The following is a 23,335-nucleotide window of genomic DNA, read 5'->3' as shown; positions in this document are numbered from 1 at the left end:
TGACGGGAAGAATAGAGCTGCGTGTTGCGCTAAATTTCCAGTCAAATATGACGAAACTGCCCCTGACGGTAGTGTGAACTGAGACTTACGGTAAAACAATCTTTGTTGCCCATAGCAACCAGTCAGAGCTCCGCTTTTATTTTTCCAGAGCAGTTTGAAAAATGAAAGCAGAGCTCTGATTGGTTGCCATGGGCAACAAGGACAGTTTTACTGTTCGACATGGTGACAAACCAATTGGTTTCATCCAATAAATTATTTTTTTTGCATTTAATTGTAGGACTAAAGGAACAATGAAGCCAGGACTTCGGATAGGCCATGAATATTTTAATCACTGGGGGTCCGACCTCCACCAATCAACACAATGAAGGGATAATGGAGCTTCTTGTTTGGACGGGCACCATGAATTTATCCATAGCAACCAATCAGATTGCTGCATTCATTTAAAAAAAAGCCTATTAAATAAAAAGCTGAAATCTGATTGGTTACTAGGGGCAACTGCTCCACTTTTCCCTTAGTCTGTAAGAAGGTTGTTTGAACAAAAAATAAAATGTAACGATACAGCTTCATCGTGTGAACACTGCCTTACATACCTTTTGATAAATCTCTTTCAGAGTGTTTATATTTCTCACTTCTATCACATATCCAAGTTACGACGAAGGTTAGTCCTCGATTTACAATAGTGCATGTAGATAACCAACTACTGTATATGCCCAGTGCCTACAACGGTTTTGGGCTTGTTTGGCATCACCAGTGCAAGATATGGAAACAATGGGCAAGATTCATGAAAACGATCTTGGTTTCCCATAGCAACCAATCACATCGCAGCTTTAATTTTTCTAGAGCAGTGTAAGAAATGAAAGCTGCACTGTGATAGGCTGCTGGCAACAAAGACAGTTTTTATAAATCTGCCCCCATGGCTCTATGGAATAGTCGGAGCCCCATCCTATAACTCACCTGTGGCAAGGAGTCTATGCTCTGACCACGCAGCTTCACCACGGTTTCTGAGGAGCTTGAGGTTGACGAGTTTACTTCTTTTACTACTAATCCTACAAGGGAGAACGAGGTCTTGTATTAATACTACATACATGTGTAAAATTCATAAATTTAAAGAAGACCGGTCACGTCACAAAAAAAAAAAAACGGCAAACCATAATATTTTATTGTCCCGATTGTAGACCATATCTTTTTCTTTAGGTGCCCCCGTTACCCCCTGCAATCAGTGCTGTTACTTTCTACGCCTGATATGGTGAACTCCCGGCAGGGACGTAACCCAGAACTGCCAGGGCCCCCCCCTCTTCCCGAAAAGATCAGACCCCCCCCAAAAAAAGTCTTTGCTCACTGCTCCTCGGATCCCCTCAGGCTGCCATATAAGACCCGGTCTGTGCTGGGCAGCGTCAGGACCTTGTATGCACCTTGGCACGGATTGCCAGATGTGGCAGCCTGAGGGGATCTGGCGCGGGCCCTCATCCCCTCCGAGCCAGGTCACACATCCTACTACACCACTGGCTCCTGAGTCCCCCCTGCGCAGGCTGCTGTCAGAAGAGAGCGTGATCTTGCCAGGTGGAATCTCATGCGATCACGCTGCTGGACCGGATAGGTGCCGGAATATGAGTCGCTCATAGAAACGTATATATGACACTCACTTGTAAGGGTAGAGAACCTTCCGGAAGTGGAGTCCCCCATAACACAACATGGAGACTCCTCTGTAACACTCACCAGAATATCCATTCGTTTGCTGCGAGATCAACATTTCTTCCGTGATGTAAATACACAGATCAGGGCTAACGTCCAAAGGCAACTCAATGTCCTTAGGGTCGTCCACCAGCATCTCAATCTCTGCAAAAAAAAATCAACACATTAAGAAAACGTAAATGTGCAATTATTTTATTAGCCAAGTATTAAACACAGAAAAGCTACCTGTAGTAAAATGGCTCTAACCACTGACACAACGGGGAAAGTTTTCTAAAGGGTTACTTATTTGCCCAATTATCGGTGCACAAAAGTTACGACCCAATGGCTTTCCAACATTTTCTGCTCTGGCAGTTCAGTGTTATCCTAGGGACATTGTGTGAATACGTGTTGACATTGCGGAGACCCCACCGATCACTAGAACTAAAAAGGACACAAGCAGTAAATTGAGCCTCGTGCCTAATTTGCTCCGATTGGCTTTTTCTGCTTCTCCTGGGACAGGTGGGTCAGCTAAATACATTCTACTAGCCCATACATTGATCTCCTTTTCAGAGCCGGGTTTACGCACTATCATTTTGCATTCAATCCAATCCATCCGAACTCGGCCTTTGACAGTCCCATAGAAGGGTTTAGGGTCAATGTTATGTTCAGGCCCATGTTATTAGCAGTGACGGTGAGTTTGATCGGATGCACGGTATGGTACAGACAATACAGAGTGTCACTATAGATAGATGTAAAGGCATTGAGGCAGCAGGTCTATCACTGGAGATTACCGTCATCTTGCGAGTCATCCTCCAGCCTGTCCTTGCCAGCGCTCTCTGCCCCGGAGGTGTGGGAGCTGCTGCGAGAGGTCATGGAGCTGCAGGTTTTCAGCTTGCGGTGCAGCGATGTCCCGGAGAAGCTGTCCTCTGCTCCTATGTCCCTGTGCTTTGTATCCGCTTCTATCCCTGAGGTGTGCGAGCTGCTGTGACTGGCTGTAGAGTGCCGGGAGAGTCTCTTATGTTTAACGCTCCCTGCGCTGCTCCCACTCGCCCTCGATCTCTTCTCCATCTGATCCATGTCTTGATCCAACGTGTCGCTGATGTACGACTCCCTGTATTGTTTCTTCTCTACAAAATAAAAATATTACAGCAGATCTTAGACCAAGTCTCCTTTCAATTTGAGCAATAGATATAAGAGCACCCACTAAATGGCCCATAACTATCGAATGAGACGCCACAAGAGAGAGTGCTGTACAGCACATCCTTCATAGGGATCAGGTGACTAGCACCATGCGGAGGGCCATACAATGGAGGCTACAGAACCCACTAAGATGATCCCCTAATGGTGAGAGAGTCTCTTTAGAAGGGGATGTCCCGTCAGGACAACCCCTGGCCATATGACCTATTAGGGAATATGGCAGTCATAGAGGGGAGACCCCACTCGAGACCTCGCTCTATGGGCCAGAGTGGCTCTTGCTTTAGCGGTCTGGGGCTATCCTTGTTTTACAGGGATGTCCATTCATCAGGATTGCCGCGGATTCCCCTGGCAAAATCAGTTGTTTGTAGGGTGTTTCAGGAGCTGGTGAATCCCATATTAAACGTGTTGTCTGTGACAAGTTTTCCCTTTAACTACACTGTAAGGGGATTTAAGAACATTTCCTCCAAAGACCAAGGTAAAATCAGTAGTCATAGTTTTTGTCCGATCCGATTGTTTAACCAAAGATCTGTGGCACTACAGGTGTCTGGTGCCCGCTTACCTCCCCCTTTAATAAGCTGGTTATTTTTTCAACAGTTTCTGCGTGTCTATGGAAAGCAGAAAATCCTTCCCCCGTACCCATGAGGTCAAACAAAGCCTGAACAGGTTTTTGAAGAACACCGCTCTTCTATCTCACCTTCATTTTCCTCCAGTTTCCGGACTTGCTTCAGGACAGGTTGGAGATTCATATATAATCGATGACTATTGCTGAGCAGCTGTAGGAGGTGTTGAGAACGCGTAGAACAGCCGGTGTAGTACATTAATTTCCGGGCTGAGGGTAAGCCGTCTGGTAAAATTTCAAACTTCTTGCCCTGTAAAACATAAGAAACGAGAAAACATGTTAACCAGAAACATTGTATCACCAAACCATTGGATACGATTGTCGATATTTAAATATTTAAAGAGCCAAATACCCCCACTCTGAAATTACAGGGCATAGCTATAGGGGTGCAGAGGTAGCAGTTGCACCCGGGCACTGGAGCCTGAGGACTCCCAAAAGTCCCTCAACCGCATAAGAAGACACCAGTATTATAAATTATATATGGTAGGATGGGGCCATGTTATAGATTTTGCATTGGGTCTTGGGTTACGCCTCTGGGTCCTTGGTTCGAATCCAACTAGAGTAATAGCTACATAAAGTTTGTATGTTCTCCCTGTGCTCTCATGGGTTTCCCAACACATGCCAAAAACATACTGTTAAAGGGTAACTAAACTTTAAAAAAACTTTTGACATGTAATAGTGAGATGTCAGGAGTTTTGATCGGTGGGGTCCGAGCACGGAGACCCAACCGATCGCTAAAACGAAGGGGCAGATGCGCTCACTGACATGTCAAAAGTGTTTTGAAAGTTTAGTTACCCTTTAAATTAATGGAGTACCTATCAACCTGGTCATAGAATGTAGGAGATAACCAATTTGATTGTGAGCCCCAGTGGGTAAAGGGACAGATGTATTTTCTTTATATAGGACTATAGAATATGTTAGAATGATATGAATAACATAAAATTAGACATATATATTTTAGGAGCTAGATATGATATATTAAAATATTAGATAGAACGGTAGAATCGGTAGACAGAACAAACGATCGGTAGACAGAACAAACGATCGGTAGACAGAACGAACGATCGGTAGACAGAACGAACGATCGGTAGACAGAACGAACGATCGGTAGACAGAACGAACGATCGGTAGACAGAACGAACGATCGGTAGACAGAACGAACGATCGGTAGACAGAACGAACGATCGGTAGACAGAACGAACGATCGGTAGACAGAACGAACGATCGGTAGACAGAACGAACGATCGGTAGACAGAACGAACGATCGGTAGACAGAACGAACGATCGGTAGACAGAACGAACGATCGGTAGACAGAACGAACGATCGGTAGACAGAACGAACGATCGGTAGACAGAACGAACGATCGGTAGACAGAACGAACGATCGGTAGACAGAACGAACGATCGGTAGACAGAACGAACGATCGGTAGACAGAACGAACGATCGGTAGACAGAACGAACGATCGGTAGACAGAACGAACGATCGGTAGACAGAACGAACGATCGGTAGACAGAACGAACGATCGGTAGACAGAACGAACGATCGGTAGACAGAACGAACGATCGGTAGACAGAACGAACGATCGGTAGACAGAACGAACGATCGGTAGACAGAACGAACGATCGGTAGACAGAACGAACGATCGGTAGACAGAACGAACGATCGGTAGACAGAACGAACGATCGGTAGACAGAACGAACGATCGGTAGACAGAACGAACGATCGGTAGACAGAACGAACGATCGGTAGACAGAACGAACGATCGGTAGACAGAACGAACGATCGGTAGACAGAACGAACGATCGGTAGACAGAACGAACGATCGGTAGACAGAACGAACGATCGGTAGACAGAACGAACGATCGGTAGACAGAACGATCGATCGGTAGACAGAACGATCGATCGGTAGACAGAACGATCGATCGGTAGACAGAACGATCGATCGGTAGACAGAACGATCGATCGGTAGACAGAACGATCGATCGGTAGACAGAACGATCGATCGGTAGACAGAACGATCGATCGGTAGACAGAACGATCGATCGGTAGACAGAACGATCGATCGGTAGACAGAACGATCGATCGGTAGACAGAACGAACGATCGGTAGACAGAACGAACGATCGGTAGACAGAACGAACGATCGGTAGACAGAACGAACGATCGGTAGACAGAACGAACGATCGGTAGACAGAACGAACGATCGGTAGACAGAACGATCGATCGGTAGACAGAACGATCGATCGGTAGACAGAACGATCGATCGGTAGACAGAACGATCGATAGGTAGAACATTCGATAGGTAGAACGATCGATAGGTAGGTTTAACTTTCTATATACCAGTAGCCACTTCTTCCCTCTTACCCCAGAGACCTAGTCAGTCATTTGAACATGTAAATCCTCATTAAGTTCTCATGAGCTGTAATCCTGGCATCTTGTTGTGTTAACATATAATGACTTCTTTGTTAGGGGAGTATAGACTTCATCTATAATAGATGATCCGGAACAATAATTATGTTCCCCATCCAGCTGCCCGTTCTGTTTACTTACCACGAACACTAACTTTCCTACATTAGTCCAGGGGAAATCATACAGAAGCTGCTTCTCATCACCTGAACTCTGGAAGACAACAAAAGTGATAAAATGACTACATTAAAGTGATATTATGAGTCACGGTAAATTGTATTCTATATATTAGTTTCGTTTTGAGTAATTTTGAAAAACTTTAGGGGTTTAAACTTCATGAATGCACAGGTCATTACTTGCAACAAAATCAGCACATTCATCTGCTGAAATTCTCTGTGCTGCTGGGGACCCGATCCTTCCCATTGTGACCTCCCACTTTTCTCCATTCTTATCCTCCTCACATAATGACACCGCCTCTGTCACATGCAGCCCTTTCCTCACTAAGACATGAGTTCACAGATTACTTACTAAGACAAAATCAGTGCAACCTTCCCCTGAAATATTCTGTGCTGCTGGAAGACCCTACCTCGACTGTGACCGCCCACCTTTTCTAGTCTCCTAATCAAATCATGACAGTGTCACTGTCCTATGCAGTCTAGCCTTGTCCTCGCTAACATAACGACATAAGTGGGCGAGTCACGTTCTCCCATAGGACAAATACACTTCTCTCCTGAAATACTCTGTGCTGCTTGAAAACCCTGCATCCATTACTTGTATGTGATCTCCTACTTTTCTCAGTGTTTCCCTTCTTATCTAATGTCCTTGCCACATGTAGCCCTGTCCTTAGATAATTACAGGAGTAGACATGTCGTGGGCTGGCACAAAATCAGTATGCTCATCTCCTTAAATACTCTGTGCCGCTGCCAGCTTTTCCATCATCGGATTCCATGATCTTAAAACAAAATACATATGGAAATACACCTGTAGGGAACCTAGTGTACCTTCTGTTCCTCTGTTTTGTGTTCAGTTTTTAACACCATAAAACAAATGACAATCATCATCATCGGTACTGACCTGGAAGATCTGGATTCCTCTTAGGGTAAGTCCAAGGATCAATGAGGCTTCCAGCTCTCTTTTGTCCTAAAAATATTTAAATGTTTATGCCAAATACAAGCAAAAAGCAGGAATTGTTTTTGTCCATTATGCCAATTATCGGAACTTCCCAACTGTTTAGTGAAAATAATAAATCAAAACATCAGTGCTTAATATTATGGAGCCAATGCCTGCAGCCCTTCTCCTCATGCTAAAAAAACAACAATAAATCTGGCAAGTCTTCAGAAATGGATCAGAACATGGGTAAAAGGGGTATTTGCCCCGGGGGGGCCCCCACCACCTTGTTCCCATCATGAATGGACAGTGCTAAACTTCCTTTCTTAGGTTAAATGTACATATTTTCCCCCGGCTGTGGTATTATTTAGGACTGACTCCTTTCAAAAAATGGGAGCGGACCCCACTGTTGATCTGCCCATGGGGGCTTCTTTGTGTGTGTAAATTAAACCATGTCACTCACCTTGTACAACCTGTAGTAATGGACAGCAACATCCTCCAGTCTTGCTGCCTCTTTAATATACATAAGATGTGCTTCCGACACGGTCAGTGCAAATTGGTCGCGGTGGATATTCGGAATGTGCTTTAAGATGTAATCTTTTCCCCTCTTTTTAATTACCTGTAGAAAGGTGAAAGCAGATCGTGAATAAAACTCCCTTGAATGTAAGCAGCAATATTTCTGAAAATTATATTACTTAACAAATATATGTTTTATTCATTATTAAAGGGGGTGTCTGGTTTAAAAAAGAAAACATGAAATCCCCTATTAGAGAATTAATAGAGGGTGTGGTCCCCTTTAGGACCCTCCTCCATTATCAAGAGTGGAGAGCGGCAACAAAGAGCATCTCTCTGTAGGACCCAGCACATCTATATATTACATGGACAGCCCATAGTTTCAGCATGTAATGCTTCATTTTTCCTGTGGGGGTGCTGCAGGGAAACTGAACACTTGCTGCCATTTAACTACTGATTGCTGGGATCTAAGCAGCGAGACTCGCTGTAATCAGTAGATTCTAACAAAAATTTGCCGACAACCCTTTTGATACTCTAAGGCTGAGTTTAGATGCAGCAGATCTTACCCAAGGGGGGAAGTAGGCCTCTGGTTCAAAGTATTTTCCATAGTGCTTGTTCCTTTTGAAGTTACCCAGGTCCGCTTGTAGGGCGAAGGCGGCCAGCAGAAAGTAGGCTTCCTCCCTCGTAGTGCTCTGGGAGAGCAGGACTTGTTTCCTTAGGTGCCAATAGTAATAATATCGGGCTGTTCGGTCACTAGAAAAGGACATAACCAAAATTAATATACAAATCCTATTTAAACCCCCCACACCCTTGACGCTCTTTTATAAGTCAGAGAAAGATAATCACCAGTGACCACAGTGTCCCCTCCATGTCAAAAGCAGCATGAAGACCCTGCAAACAGCTCCACATAGCTCAGCTTCCTGCACCTCTCTGATTATGATTGGAGGTAGTAGGATATCAAGTCACACCTAAGAGTATTTGGTGCCTTCAATATACTCAATTTCTCCCATTTTATCTTTCTCATTTTTTTTTCTTCCGACAATGCATTTTATTTATTTGATTGAATCCAGATGCTTGGAGGAGTTGGGGGTTAAATAACAAAACGTGCCCCACCCAGGACACATCTGCGGGGCAGGGACGTATGTAATCACGTTCAGATGAGGCCAGAATCTCTTATTGTACCATTAGTCTAAACGCAGTAGATTTATATACTTTTTTTCGTTTTTGCTTTCTGAAAGGACAATCCCCATAGAATTCAGAATCCTCTTCTTACCCATAGAGGGCAGTATGATAATAGTTCTGGGGTAGTAATGATATTTAGCTTAGTTTGTCAGGCCAATGGATTAAAGGGGGTTTTCCAGCCACTAAGAATTGATGGCCTATCCTCCGCATAGGCCATCAATAGCTGATGGGTCGGGGTCCATCTTTTGGGACCTCTGCCGATCAGCTGTTTTAAAGGGGCCGCAGCGCTTGTACGAGTCGTTGACACGCATTTAGCGGCAATTCACAGGTATTACAGCCTTTTCTCCCATTGAAGGGAATAGGAAAAATGCGTGCCTACGATTCACAGTGCGCAAGAAAAAATAGAGGGGAAGCAACACTCGTATGAGTGCTGCGGCCCCTTCAAAACAGCTGATCGGCGGGGGTCCTGAAAGTCAGACTCCGACTCATCAGCTATTGATAGCCTATCTTGAGGATAGGCCATCAATTTTTAGTGGCTGGAAAACCCCTTTAATGGTCTTAACCAGCGACAACCAGTTTTCTATGTAAAAAACTTGCTCAGAACAGTTGTCACTACCCTTCCCCCACACCCACTTAGCGGCTCATACAGCGTACATTACTTAACTTACCTGTTAGGGAATTAGGAATTAGTAAAAAGGGTCCTAACTTTAAATCCTCATCTATTAGCTAGAGCAGAGAAAAAATACAACGACGATGCCTCTCTATGGAGGACCCAGCCCGAAATTTTGAATGGGAATTGTGTAATATTTAATTTCTCCTGTGGTGGCGCTGCAGGGAAATTAAACACTTGCTGCCAGGTACCCCCACAGATAGTAGCAGATTGCTGGAGGACCCAAGAGTGGACACAATGTGATCAGATGATCATTGAGCAATGCCTTCTTTGTTAGTAGTACCCCCTCAAAGTGGATAGCCCCTTAAGACAAATTCAGTGTTACAAAGTACTACAATAAAAGCATCACAACTAAGACACGCACGGTATTCTTCGTGACAATCAAGCTCCAAGTTCTTGCTTTTTACCTTATTAATCGGCCATTTTCGACATAGTATTGAACTCGGAAATGAATGATCATGGGAGGGCCAAACTGGTCAATACCCTGAAGGAAAAAAAAATTATCATTAATACTGTAAACCTTGTTAATGCTGAAGATCTCTCTGACTGAATGCCTTTTCATGTGACAAGAACATAAGTCATGTAAGATGGTGTCCGTATCACATATATACAGGATTTGTTATCTACCACTGTGACTTGTTTTGTTAAGGGAGCACCGTGGCCGACACCGTTAAGGGAGCACCGTGGCCGACACCGTTAAGGGAGCACCGTGGCCGACACCGTTAAGGGAGCACCGTGGCCGACACCGTTAAGGGAGCACCGTGGCCGACACCGTTAAGGGAGCACCGTGGCCGACACCGTTAAGGGAGCACCGTGGCCGACACCGTTAAGGGAGCACCGTGGCCGACACCGTTAAGGGAGCACCGTGGCCGACACCGTTAAGGGAGCACCGTGGCCGACACCGTTAAGGGAGCACCGTGGCCGACACCGTTAAGGGAGCACCGTGGCCGACACCGTTAAGGGAGCACCGTGGCCGACACCGTTAAGGGAGCACCGTGGCCGACACCGTTAAGGGAGCACCGTGGCCGACACCGTTAAGGGAGCACCGTGGCCGACACCGTTAAGGGAGCACCGTGGCCGACACCGTTAAGGGAGCACCGTGGCCGACACCGTTAAGGGAGCACCGTGGCCGACACCGTTAAGGGAGCACCGTGGCCGACACCGTTAAGGGAGCACCGTGGCCGACACCGTTAAGGGAGCACCGTGGCCGACACCGTTAAGGGAGCACCGTGGCCGACACCGTTAAGGGAGCACCGTGGCCGACACCGTTAAGGGAGCACCGTGGCCGACACCGTTAAGGGAGCACCGTGGCCGACACCGTTAAGGGAGCACCGTGGCCGACACCGTTAAGGGAGCACCGTGGCCGACACCGTTAAGGGAGCACCGTGGCCGACACCGTTAAGGGAGCACCGTGGCCGACACCGTTAAGGGAGCACCGTGGCCGACACCGTTAAGGGAGCACCGTGGCCGACACCGTTAAGGGAGCACCGTGGCCGACACCGTTAAGGGAGCACCGTGGCCGACACCGTTAAGGGAGCACCGTGGCCGACACCGTTAAGGGAGCACCGTGGCCGACACCGTTAAGGGAGCACCGTGGCCGACACCGTTAAGGGAGCACCGTGGCCGACACCGTTAAGGGAGCACCGTGGCCGACACCGTTAAGGGAGCACCGTGGCCGACACCGTTAAGGGAGCACCGTGGCCGACACCGTTAAGGGAGCACCGTGGCCGACACCGTTAAGGGAGCACCGTGGCCGACACCGTTAAGGGAGCACCGTGGCCGACACCGTTAAGGGAGCACCGTGGCCGACACCGTTAAGGGAGCACCGTGGCCGACACGGTGATTGGGGCACTGTGACGCCAGCACATGCATAAACGCAAGAAAAAGCAGAACCCAGCCCACGGAGCCCCAATGAGACTGCCACGGAACCCACTCTGGGAAACACTGGTCTATAGCATTACAAAGGCCTTCGAGCAATAAATAAGGCAGCATACTGTACATCACCATATTACACTCAGAAAGTCTTGGCTGTGTGACAGGTCCTAACGCTCACAATTGTGTAATAAGACAACCACGTCCGCAGCCAACAGCTGATCTCGTACTTGTGATTCATTCCCACAGGCGGTGACAGTTGGCGTGGAGCTAGTTCTCCCCTCTCAGAAGCAATAGGACAATGTGAAATACGATGCCCCCAGTACTAGATGTTATATGGTCTCTGGATTAATAACATAAGTGTCTCAAATGTATGCGGCATGTAAATCACAGATTCTCACAGAGCAATTATATTCAGCTAGTGCGATCAACAGTATTTCGAAGACATTTAAAGTGGACCTGTCCTGTTATGCAGCAAAAAAACAAAAACAAATCTGCTACAGTAATATTCACTACGTTAGTTTGGTCAGTAGCGTCTAGTGCATGTATAGGCTGATAATGGGTTAAGAAATAATAATAGGTTAATAATGCCCTAATAATTATAGGCAAGTTGTTCCTCCTACCACTAGAGGGAGCACTAGTGTAATTTGATTCACCTTGTGATCCTCAGAACTCACCATAGTAAATTATTAGATTAGTTGGGCATATTTAAATAAGAAAACAATGATATATATTATATTCTGCTATTCACTCTTCATTTCCCAAAAATTTTGCTTGGAATATCTGAATTATAAAACTGTACTTTAAATACATGCACTAACTACTAGGCCCCCAACAACATCCTACCTGACATAGTTGGCACTAGTATGCCCTGGGTAGCCTCATATCATCATGTTTTGACTAGAGCTATAAATCAACCTGTCCTGGTGCCTGCATTGCTTGCAGGAGCACTGCCGTTTTTGGTGGTCCTGAATAAGAACGTGGCACCGGCTATATTCTAGTACATGGCTTATATATACACAAAGCGGTCTGACTTTAGAATGAAATACGTCTCATCCGGATTATGCCCACAGCAAAATTCCTCAGCAATCCCGGCCAAGATAAGCGTTAAACAAACACACGGTCACCTGACTTACTTTGCTGGCCTCCTTCTTCCACTCCTTTGGGCAGTATTTATAAAGCTTCTGGGAAAGTTCCATGTATACATGTTCATTGTCTGCACAGAGAGGAAATACAAGAAGAGAAAAAAGTGAAATGAAAATGTAGTAGGAAATAGAAAATTATTTGAAGAAATAAATTACAGAAACTGAAAAAAATAAAATAAATAACATAAATAAAAATAAAAATAATAATTACCAAATACTAATAAAGAAATAAAATATATAAAACAACATATAATAATAATACTAAATACTAAGAAATAAAATCATAATAAAATAGTGATAATAATAATACAAAATACGAAAACAAAAAGCAAAATAAAAATACAAAATACTAAGAAATAAATAAAATAATAATAATAATATACATAAATTAGGTATTAGAGACATGGCTGAGCTATGACGTGCAATGTGCTCATACACTTTAGATATCTGTCGCATCGTTCGGCCTACAGCTATTTCCACCGACTCCCCTGTATACAGTATACATGCATACTTGACTTGACTCTGGGGGTAGGGGGTGGTTTAGCTCCCACAGGAACAAAGGATCAGCATGTTTAAACCCAACATGCCCAATCCTTCTTTTCTCTCAGACATCTGCTGTTGGTGGAGAGTTGGAGTACCCCCATACACAGAGCGCTAGTCTCGTCAACTTTTATCACCTTTAGTTATAGTCAAATTACTTAGGAGTGACCCACAGTATGAATACCATCTCTTATTCTTTGTTATGGGGCTGACTGTAGTTGTTCTTCAATGGGATGACGGACACAAAGTTCAGAATAGTCCCTGCCCCCCGTTACCACTACTTTACCCCCAGTTGTGAGAAACTCCAAGAAACGTACATCCACGTATATAACGGATATTAGCTGCTCACGTTATACCGCTTCTGCACTTTTGTAAGCTGCCGACTTAAAGGGTAACTAAGATTTAAAAAAAAAATTTTGACATGTCATAGTGACATGTCAGAAGTTTTGATCAATGGGGGTCAGAGCACTGAGACCCCCACCAATCGCTAAAACGAAGCGGTAGAAGCGCTCGGGTGAGTGCTGTGCCGCATCTTTTCTAATCGGCTTTCCTCGGAGCGGTGTACAGGCTCATAGATTTTCTATTGAGCTCATACACCGCTCCGAGGAAAGAAGAGAAAAGCCGATCAGAAACTTAGCGGCATACTACTCACCCTAACGCTTCTGCCGCTTTGTTTTAGCGATCGGAGGTTGTCTCAGTGCTCAGATCAAAAGTTCTGACATGTCACTATGACATGTGAAAAGTTTTTTAAAAGTTTAGTTACCCTTTAAATCTTTAAAGTTCTATTTTGTATTACACAAAATTACTTTCACGTTCCCTTTTAAATCCGACTCATTTGACAAAAACCCGCTGTGACTCTTTAAAGCCTCCATGTTTATTTAGTTGACCTGTTCCTTTAAGTTTTTTAAGCACATTTAAAAGAAATCAGAGCTCTTGATGTCCGCGCTTGTTCAGAAATTTGAAGGCTGAGGAATGCGAGTCGTGCAGAAGAGGCATCTAACAGGCCCCGTCTCAGCTGTCCCCATCCATCACACTAAACTCTGTGTTATGCGGTTACTTTAAAGAAAAGTGAAAGCAGGGAACGGCATTAGAGCAAGGAGTTTTGCTTTTAAAATAGATTTAGTGATAACGTCGCAGGGGGCGGGTCCTGTGCCATGTAAAAACGGTCATTAGTTCGAGCAATATCTTCGACAGGTCTCTTTAAATTGTTCCGTGACTTATAATATAGGTCTCTAACACAATAAGTTCTTACACAAGTCCACTTCTGTAGCAATGAACAAGCCATGCCCCCTTCACGTCAACACGTTTGTTACTGCTGACGCATTTCGGAGCCACATATATTTGATATTGAACTGTGTTATACAGAGTGCACTTTATAGGACAGATTCACAGTGATTACCTGTCTTTAGATCATAAATCCTGCCCAATTGTGTTCTTATTTACATTAAACCACGCCCATTTCCCCATCCCCTTCTTGACTTTGAAATAATGTTTATTTGTTTGTATTCTTGATCTAAAGAAGGAGTCCAATACGTCATTAAAAAAAATGAATTATTACTAAAACGGTCGAGGTTTAGGCTCTCTTGTTTAGGTGGTCTATTAAGAGGTAAAGAATCATGGAGCTGGTCAGATGATCCTTCTCATCCAATCAGCTAAGTAGAAAGTGTTGTTTTACATACAATAAGCTCCTTCATATAGCAGCTGGCCTTAAAGGCGTTGTCCGCTTTGGACAGTACCTACATATAAGAAAGGGTCCCTAGACAATAAGCCGATCACACAAAGTGTCCCCCTGCTGGGACCCCTAGTGATCAGCTGTAATCTGTTGCAAAATCTGGCAGTAAGTGTTCAGTTTCCCTGCAGCGCCACCACAGGAGAAATTAAGCATTACCCAAAGATCATTCATATCAAGGCGTTTGTATAATGTAGGACAGGACAGGGAGAGCTGCTCTATGTAACCACTTTTCACACTGGCCAAGAGATGAGGATCCTGAATAGAGGGAATTCTAAGTAAATAGAGGGGGGTCCTAATAGGGTGTATGAAAATAGGTTTTAGTACGTTATAGTTATGCCTAGTGCCCAAATAAAACTGCCCAATCAATAAACTACAAAAATGTATCTGCGTGATTTGCAGCGGCCTTTCCATAGTTTCGGACCTAAAAGGTGCATAGGCTCAGTGGGCAAAGCACCAGGGCTTGTGGCGTCTTCCTCAGTCATGATATGCGATGCCCCCTGTCTGGCCCTGCACAGAGTAGAAATAGGACTATCCGAAAATATATTGGGGAAGTCTATTGCCTTTATACAAGTTGCTAGAGAACCCTTCCATTCCCCTATTTTACTTTCTGGCGTTGGTGTCTGGTCCTTATTAAAGGGGTTTTCCCATGAAGGACATTTATGACATATCCACACGATATGTCATAAATGTCAGATAGATGCTGGTCCCACCTCTGGGACCTGCACTTCTCTCTAGAGCGGGGCCCCCTAAACCCTGTTCTAGTTTTTTCTGCTCACTCGTGGAGCTAAGCTGTTTCCGTAACTCCCATAGAACTGAATAGTAGTTCCGAAAACAGCGTAGCTCAACGAGTGAGCACAAAAAGCTAGAACGGGGTTTAGGCGGCCCTGCTCTAGAGATATATGCGAGTCCCACGTCTGGGAGCTGCACCTATCTGACATTTATGACATATCCTGTGGATATGCCAAAAATATCCTTCATGGGAAAACCCCATTAAAGAAGATTCCCCCTGATAGATGTAAAAAAGTCTTCCACTTGCATTTCATAAACCAACTCCAAGAAACCACCCTGTTGGGGTGTTGGGGTGTTCCTTCCCTTCATACAGAGAACTATCTCTATGGACTTGCATTTGGCTTGAGTGGATTTATTTGCAATAGCTATAAAACATTGCGCTGTGTGGGTGACCCCATAGAGGCGTCCCTCATAACATAGCCCCCACAGTAATTACCTGCCTCTACATCATTAACCCCCTCCTCCTCCCCATTAGGGGCTGTTTGTACCACTAAGACGAAAAGTGAGAAGTAAAGATCCCATCTCTGTAAAGTATTTGAACTTGTCAGACTGGCATGACTGGAGAGCTGGCGGTGCGATCCAGCGCAACGATAAGAAGGGGCTCGTATAACCCAGATACTGGACATGTTCAGACTGGAAAGCCTTGACCTGTGTGATGGGAGAGTTCAAATAAATCCTATTGTAATTAACTTGCGGACTGCAGCGTTGAGGAGGTTAATGCGTTGGTTGTTATTCTGTCCTTGGGTTGACATTTAATTGGATGATAGTATTTTTTTTTTACAATACTCATACATACATACATACATACATACATACATTGAGGGGTTAGTAGAGGATAAGGGTTTGGGTTTATGAGGGTTATAAAGCCTTATAAGTGAGTTGTATATACTTTTCTATGACTGTCCGATAATTCGGAATAATTGATAATGTGGCGCACTTTAGGTGCCCGATTAAAGGAATTTTTCTGTATTATAGATCTGGAGTAATTTGTAAAAGAAATCCCTAGACTTTACATATCAAACAGTGGAAACGAGCAGTTAATTGTCACTTACTTTGGATAACGCTGAGCCCAAAGAGATGGCAATCTTTCAACCGGAGGAGATCGCAGATCTGTTGCAGTAACTCCTGACAAAGTGCTTTAACCTGGAATAAACAAGGGACTATTTACAGTGGTCACAGTTCAGGCCCTAACTTACCCATAATTCACAATGCCCCATAGTCATCATCATCCGCTTCATCCGGGGGTGTACTTACATTAATGATTATATTCAGAGTGTCATCATTCGGTAGGAAGACACACACGCTCCGCCGATCCTGCATGACTCTGTTATTCTGGAAGCCAAACTTGTTCATTTTTGTTTTGCCCTCTTTTTGGGGTCACTGTGCAGCGCCGAGCCCCCTGTGACCCATCAAATGTCCAGCATTGACCGATCGGCCAGAGTCCATCATCATCATCACCATTTTGGGCGAGCTCTTCTGTACTTAGGGAATCATCGCTGCAAAGAAACAAAAAGGGATGACAAGGGTTAATAATGTTAAAAAGCAGCCAAAAAGCATGAAATATGTCCTTAATCCGTGCTCTTATGTCAAGCTATTCAAAATTATTTTCAGCCGTTTCTGGGAAAGAAACAAAATGGCCACCCATCTTTCCCACACTCCAGAAGGGTAAATCTGACAATACAGCAAAAAATGGTTGACAGAACGTATCACTTCATAACTACGAAGATCTATGCTGAAACTAATGGGGCAGAGCTGCAATACCACATACAACCTGTAGACAAGTGTGGCACTGTTTTTGGAAAAAGGCAGCCATGTTGTTGTTATCCTGGACAACCCTTTCCAGAGCTACTAACTGCTGGAATTTTCCAGGCTCGGTTTATATGCTTAGGTTCCTTTCACACTACCGTTAAGCTCCCTTTAGGTTTCTTCCATCAAAGTAAGAGACGGTTCCGTTAGAATTACCATTGATCTCAATAGTAATTCTTTTGTTTCGGTTGCATTTCATTTCTCCATTTCCGTTTTTTTTTCCCACCAAAACAAAAAAAGTTTTACAGACTACACTTTTGCTTCCGTCAAAAAACAACAAAAACGGAAACCGAGCGAACGGAGGAAAACGGAAAGCAACAAACAAAAGAATTACTATTGAAATCCATAGTAATTCTAACAGAAGCGATGCTTTCCGTTTGGACTCTCGTTCATCTCTTCCTCTGACGGAAGAGAGCTAAACGTAGCTTAACGGCAGTGTGAATTTAGCCTTAGCGTTTTTTTAATCTCTACATCAATTTGGCAAGTCCAGCACCCACAAAATGTTTCGCTCTGTGAGGTTCCTCAAAATATGCCCTCATCAGTCCAAAATGGACCCAGTTAGTATAGAATAGAAGCCTGGTATAATACTGGGAAATGTATAGTTCTGTATGTAGACTGTCCAGATACCCCAAAAATATCAGATCATTACTTGGAACGGAGATACATATTTTGTAATCAAGGTCAAGCTCTACAGAATCAGAAACCCAAAATGACGCACAAGGTTGGAGACTGGTTCATACCACAGAGGGTCCCTGGGCTTGTTTGCTGCCACCTCCCTCCCATTCCTTATTGGAGACATGGGTGGTTTAACCAGTACTTATACCCTTGTCCTCTAATGTATTCCCCTCAATAGTTGGAGCCACGCTCGGTTTCACACCACTCATGGTGGAGGTGGATAGATCCAACATGGGTGCCCCCTCCATGGACCTCTTAGCGGGTGTAGTGGCTGCTCTTGGTTTTAGCCTAGGTTATCCTACAGACAGAGCGTCAATCACCCCATTATCTCTGTGTTTTTCTTTCTCTTTGTAGAAACATACGAAGGACCACAAGCAGATGACTTCTTGGTGAACCCGGTTTCAGAAGTTGTTGGTCTTCTCCAGTCTTTATTTTATTAACTTCTTCAAAGCAGTATTTTGTCCTTTAACATAGCAGGACATCTTTTCAGCACATGAATATGTCCAGAATGCCAATGCTCAAAAAAAAGAACTTCGAATATTCATGATCTGGATTTCAAAGAAAGTCGGTGCTCAGATCCCCAGTCATGTCCAATTATATTATGCAAACATATGTTTTAAGTCCTACTTGAAGAATTTTGCTTCTTCAATGTAAATATTTCTGCCAATGCTTTGAGGATTCGGGGAAATGTCATGGTCTGGTTATCACTGTAGGGCAGCCGGTTGGGTCAGTGCTTAACACCGCTGGCTTGCAGTTCTGGGGCGAAGGCTCAAATCCAACATCTACAGGGTCGTTGTATGTTCTCTTCATACTTACGTGGGTTTCCTCCCGCCAGGCAAAAACATACCGGTAAATTGAATGGCTTTTTAGGAAATTGTCCTTCGTGTTTTTGAATTTACACTGAGCCCTAAACGGACGCATTGTTTTTTACTATATGCGTTCCATGCTTTTGAATATAGAATGCCTTGAGAAGAACCTTCATTTATCACTTGGTGCATGTTATTATAGGGGTAGCTTGAAGCTTTTTGGCTCCAAAGCAAAATCTGTACCAGGTCCTTCTGAATCATCAAATGGCATTTAAAATATTGGTGGGCACCTCAGGTACCAAAGACTTAAATTCAATGGCACGCCCTAGATCTACAACACTGCATGGAATAGTGCTTCATGTATTCTAGATGTATGTAGTCATATGTTTGTGACTTGCCGTATGCAAAGATCTTAACTTATTTGGATCACGGCTGTTATCACACCACCCAAGGACATCATTCCTCATCCACAGCTATGTCACCCTTTATTGTTTGCAGTAGGTGCCATCTCCCACATATTCTATTGTGAGGGTATTGTTACAGCACAACGTAACTGACAGAACTCTGCCAGGAGGCAATGAGATTGTGGGAAGAAGAAAGGTGTCAATGGACATGACTCAGACAATAGGTTATGTAGGATGACTTACTAGTACTGTCCAAGAAATAGGAGTATCATGTTAGGCTGGATTTAGACAAGATGATTTATCGTAACATAGGTTATTTTGTGGTGTATTAAATATCGCCATTATGGCCCTTTACACCAGTCATTTCAGGATTAGAACATCTCCACTAGACCTCATTTGCATTGGTATAGTAAGTACCTCATCCTAAGGTCTTATATGGTAAAATGTACTAATCCTATACCCTCATACTATATAACCTCTACCCTAGTACTGCGAGACCTCGTCTTCCTCATATTGTAAAACCTCCTCATCCTCTACCCTAGTCCTGAGAGGGCTCCTCATCCTCTACCCTAGTCCTGAGAGGGCTCCTCATCCTCTACCCTAGTCCTGAGAGGGCTCCTCATCCTCTACCCTAGTCCTGAGAGGGCTCCTCATCCTCTACCCTAGTCCTGAGAGGGCTCCTCATCCTCTACCCTAGTCCTGAGAGGGCTCCTCATCCTCTACCCTAGTCCTGAGAGGGCTCCTCATCCTCTACCCTAGTCCTGAGAGGGCTCCTCATCCTCTACCCTAGTCCTGAGAGGGCTCCTCATCCTCTACCCTAGTCCCGAGAGGGCTCCTCATCCTCTACCCTAGTCCCGAGAGGGCTCCTCATCCTCTACCCTAGTCCCGAGAGGGCTCCTCATCCTCTACCCTAGTCCCGAGAGGGCTCCTCATCCTCTACCCTAGTCCCGAGAGGGCTCCTCATCCTCTACCCTAGTCCCGTGAGGGCTCCTCATCCTCTACCCTAGTCCCGAGAGGGCTCCTCATCCTCTACCCTAGTCCCGAGAGGGCTCCTCATCCTCTACCCTAGTCCGGAGAGGGCTCCTCATCCTCTACCCTAGTCCGGAGAGGGCTCCTCATCCTCTACCCTAGTCCGGAGAGGGCTCCTCATCCTCTACCCTAGTCCGGAGAGGGCTCCTCATCCTCTACCCTAGTCCGGAGAGGGCTCCTCATCCTCTACCCTAGTCCGGAGAGGGCTCCTCATCCTCTACCCTAGTCCGGAGAGGGCTCCTCATCCTCTACCCTAGTCCGGAGAGGGCTCCTCATCCTCTACCCTAGTCCGGAGAGGGCTCCTCATCCTCTACCCTAGTCCGGAGAGGGCTCCTCATCCTCTACCCTAGTCCGGAGAGGGCTCCTCATCCTCTACCCTAGTCCGGAGAGGGCTCCTCATCCTCTACCCTAGTCCGGAGAGGGCTCCTCATCCTCTACCCTAGTCCGGAGAGGGCTCCTCATCCTCTACCCTAGTCCGGAGAGGGCTCCTCATCCTCTACCCTAGTCCTGAGAGGGCTCCTCATCCTCTACCCTAGTCCTGAGAGGGCTCCTCATCCTCTACCCTAGTCCTGAGAGGGCTCCTCATCCTCTACCCTAGTCCTGAGAGGGCTCCTCATCCTCTACCCTAGTCCTGAGAGGGCTCCTCATCCTCTACCCTAGTCCTGAGAGGGCTCCTCATCCTCTACCCTAGTCCTGAGAGGGCTCCTCATCCTCTACCCTAGTCCTGAGAGGGCTCCTCATCCTCTACCCTAGTCCTGAGAGGGCTCCTCATCCTCTACCCTAGTCCTGAGAGGGCTCCTCATCCTCTACCCTAGTCCTGAGAGGGCTCCTCATCCTCTACCCTAGTCCTGAGAGGGCTCCTCATCCTCTACCCTAGTCCTGTGAGATTCCCTCATCCTCAACCCCAATACTGAGACATCCCCATCCTCTACCCTAGCACTGCAAGACCTCCTTATCCTCTACCCTCACTGTAAAACCTCCTCATCCTCTACCCTAGTACTGTAAACCCTCATTTTTTACCCTTGTACTAGGAGACCTCCTCGTCCTTTACCCTAGTACTGTGAGATATCTTCATCCTCTACCCTTGTTCTGCGAGAACTCCTCATCCTCTACCCTAGTAATGTGAGAGGTCTTCATCCTCTACCTCAGTACTGTGAGACCTCCTTGTTTTCCATCTACATACTGCAAAGCCTCTTCATCCCCTGCTCCAATACAGCAAAATCTCATCACCTACCTCTTTATACAGTTAAAGGGCCCTTTTACACAAGCCAATAAGACCTCCTAAACCTTTGTACTAAATTATAGTACTGTAAAACCACCTCATCTTCGGTTCCCATACTTTAAATCTCCTCATCCTCTACCATTTACTGTCCCATCTCGTCCCCCATCTTGTAAAACCCCCTAGTCTTCTGTACTCCTCCTGATTGTATGTACTATATTGTAAAGTTCCCTTATTCCGTCACTGTAAAAAGTCATCTTCTGTCCCCATACTTAAAACCTCCTAAAATGTTTTACCCTCTATCCCCATATTATAAGACTACCTCATCCTTCATTTACAAGCTGTAAAGCCTCCTCACTATAAAATGTACTCATTTTCCATCTTCTTACAGCAAAACCTCATCATCCTTCATGTTCTTCCTTTGAAAATCCCACACACATCATCATACTACTTTTAAAAATATCACGTCCACTGCCCTGATACTGTAAATTACCTTTATCCTCCACCATCTACATCCAAATTATATTTAAAAAAAATTGCCCCAGTAATGAAAACCCACACGGAACCACAAAGAGAAGGAATTTCTAAACCGCCCGAGTGACAATCCCTTCCCTCCTGTCGGCCATTATGGACTGGTATGGTGGAATAGAGGACTGCTCACGCACCTTCGGATGTAGCCACGTTTAATCATTCTTAGCCAGACTAGTTAGTCATGGTTCTTGTGGCTAATGCTAAGTTTTTATCCCCCATAATCCCCAACCCTTCGGTTTCCCACACAAGTGGAACATCTGTTGGTCACACCCAACCGCCAGCGCGTACATGGCTTCAGTCCCCGGCTCTGGTGCCAGAATGAGAGGCTTGGGAGCGACCATCCCACATTACATAACCTTTCTCGTGTTCATTGCCTTCAGCCAAGAAGAAAATGCAAACCTTCCCAGGAACAGCGAAAGCTAAAGCAAAATGTCTTAAAGAGCAATTCTAGTCAGATCAAAAATATGTTTAATTTCAACCCCAACCCTGGGCAGATGTCAGCATCCACGGGTTGGAGATCTTGGTGAACAGGGTGATCTTCGTAAACATGATCTATGCTTATCAGGCCAAGGGTGGAGTAGACAAGGGGTCCTGATGCACCTGGAGCCGGCTCTTGGCAGTATAGTAGCGCAACTATAATAAAACATAGTATATTTTGCTTACTATGGGCCCATGGTGGAATGGCCCCAAGGAGTGACAACTATTGTATGTTTCTAAGACAGAAATGTGTTGTCACTTCACTTCCCCCACTCCTAGAAATGACCAGGGGGTGTCAACGAGGACAGGAGAAACCTCCTACCGTGATAATGAGAATATGACATTTGTGCTCCATCCTGAAGCACGATGGAAAGGACGCAAGAAAAATTTACCAAAATTGTAAAGGTTTTTACCATATAACTTGGAAATGTTTACAGCACTTTTGATGTGGCTATACATTAGGATGGAAATTGCCATTCAAAAGGGGTTGTCTCAGGATCGACATTAATGGTATATTGCTAGGATATGCCACCAATGCCCGTTCGGTTCTGCTCAGCAGAGGACAAAGTGGCATGGCACTTTCCTAGTGCCGCTGCCACCTTGGCGCTCGGCAGGGGTAACATTTGTCGGACCCTTGCCAATTGGGCATTGTTGGCATATCCTAGAAATACGCCACCAATATCTATCCTGGAAAAACTGCTTTAATGTGTCTTTATTGTTAAAGGTGTGATAGCGCAACATCCCGTGGATGCTTTATGGCGCTCAGGGGTATAGGATAATCTTCCCCTGAGGTCCACAATGGACTTCTGTTGTAATTCTTTCCTTTTCCCACAGTGCCTTACACCTTCTGACATTATACTTGATGTAGAAGCGGCTTTAAATAATGCATTATAACGCTCGCTCTCCAGACAGATCTCAGCGAGCTGCAAGTAGAGTGAGAATTT

The 23,335-nt window shown here is 45.1% G+C and overlaps 1 protein-coding gene across 1 annotated transcript in view; it reads right to left on the bottom strand.

The window, feature by feature from the left end:
- FRMD6 (FERM domain containing 6) overlaps positions 1–23,335 on the bottom strand; it is a 45,420-nt gene that overhangs the window by 4,131 nt on the left and 17,954 nt on the right. Inside the window, exons 2-13 of the mRNA XM_075844113.1 lie at positions 16,699–16,940; positions 16,497–16,587; positions 12,375–12,454; positions 9,774–9,850; positions 8,081–8,267; positions 7,465–7,620; positions 6,969–7,034; positions 6,039–6,107; positions 3,563–3,737; positions 2,463–2,798; positions 1,717–1,836; positions 955–1,046 (exon numbers count right to left, since the gene is read on the bottom strand). Coding sequence (XP_075700228.1) covers positions 955–1,046; positions 1,717–1,836; positions 2,463–2,798; positions 3,563–3,737; positions 6,039–6,107; positions 6,969–7,034; positions 7,465–7,620; positions 8,081–8,267; positions 9,774–9,850; positions 12,375–12,454; positions 16,497–16,587; positions 16,699–16,797 — 1,548 coding nt within the window. The 5' untranslated portion in view covers positions 16,798–16,940. The remainder of the gene's footprint in view (positions 1–954; positions 1,047–1,716; positions 1,837–2,462; positions 2,799–3,562; positions 3,738–6,038; positions 6,108–6,968; positions 7,035–7,464; positions 7,621–8,080; positions 8,268–9,773; positions 9,851–12,374; positions 12,455–16,496; positions 16,588–16,698; positions 16,941–23,335) is intronic.

This window comes from Rhinoderma darwinii, chromosome 12 (assembly GCF_050947455.1).
Source record: "Rhinoderma darwinii isolate aRhiDar2 chromosome 12, aRhiDar2.hap1, whole genome shotgun sequence".
Classification (NCBI taxonomy): Eukaryota; Metazoa; Chordata; class Amphibia; order Anura; family Rhinodermatidae; genus Rhinoderma; species Rhinoderma darwinii.
This window is presented reverse-complemented; position numbering and strand designations above follow the sequence as displayed.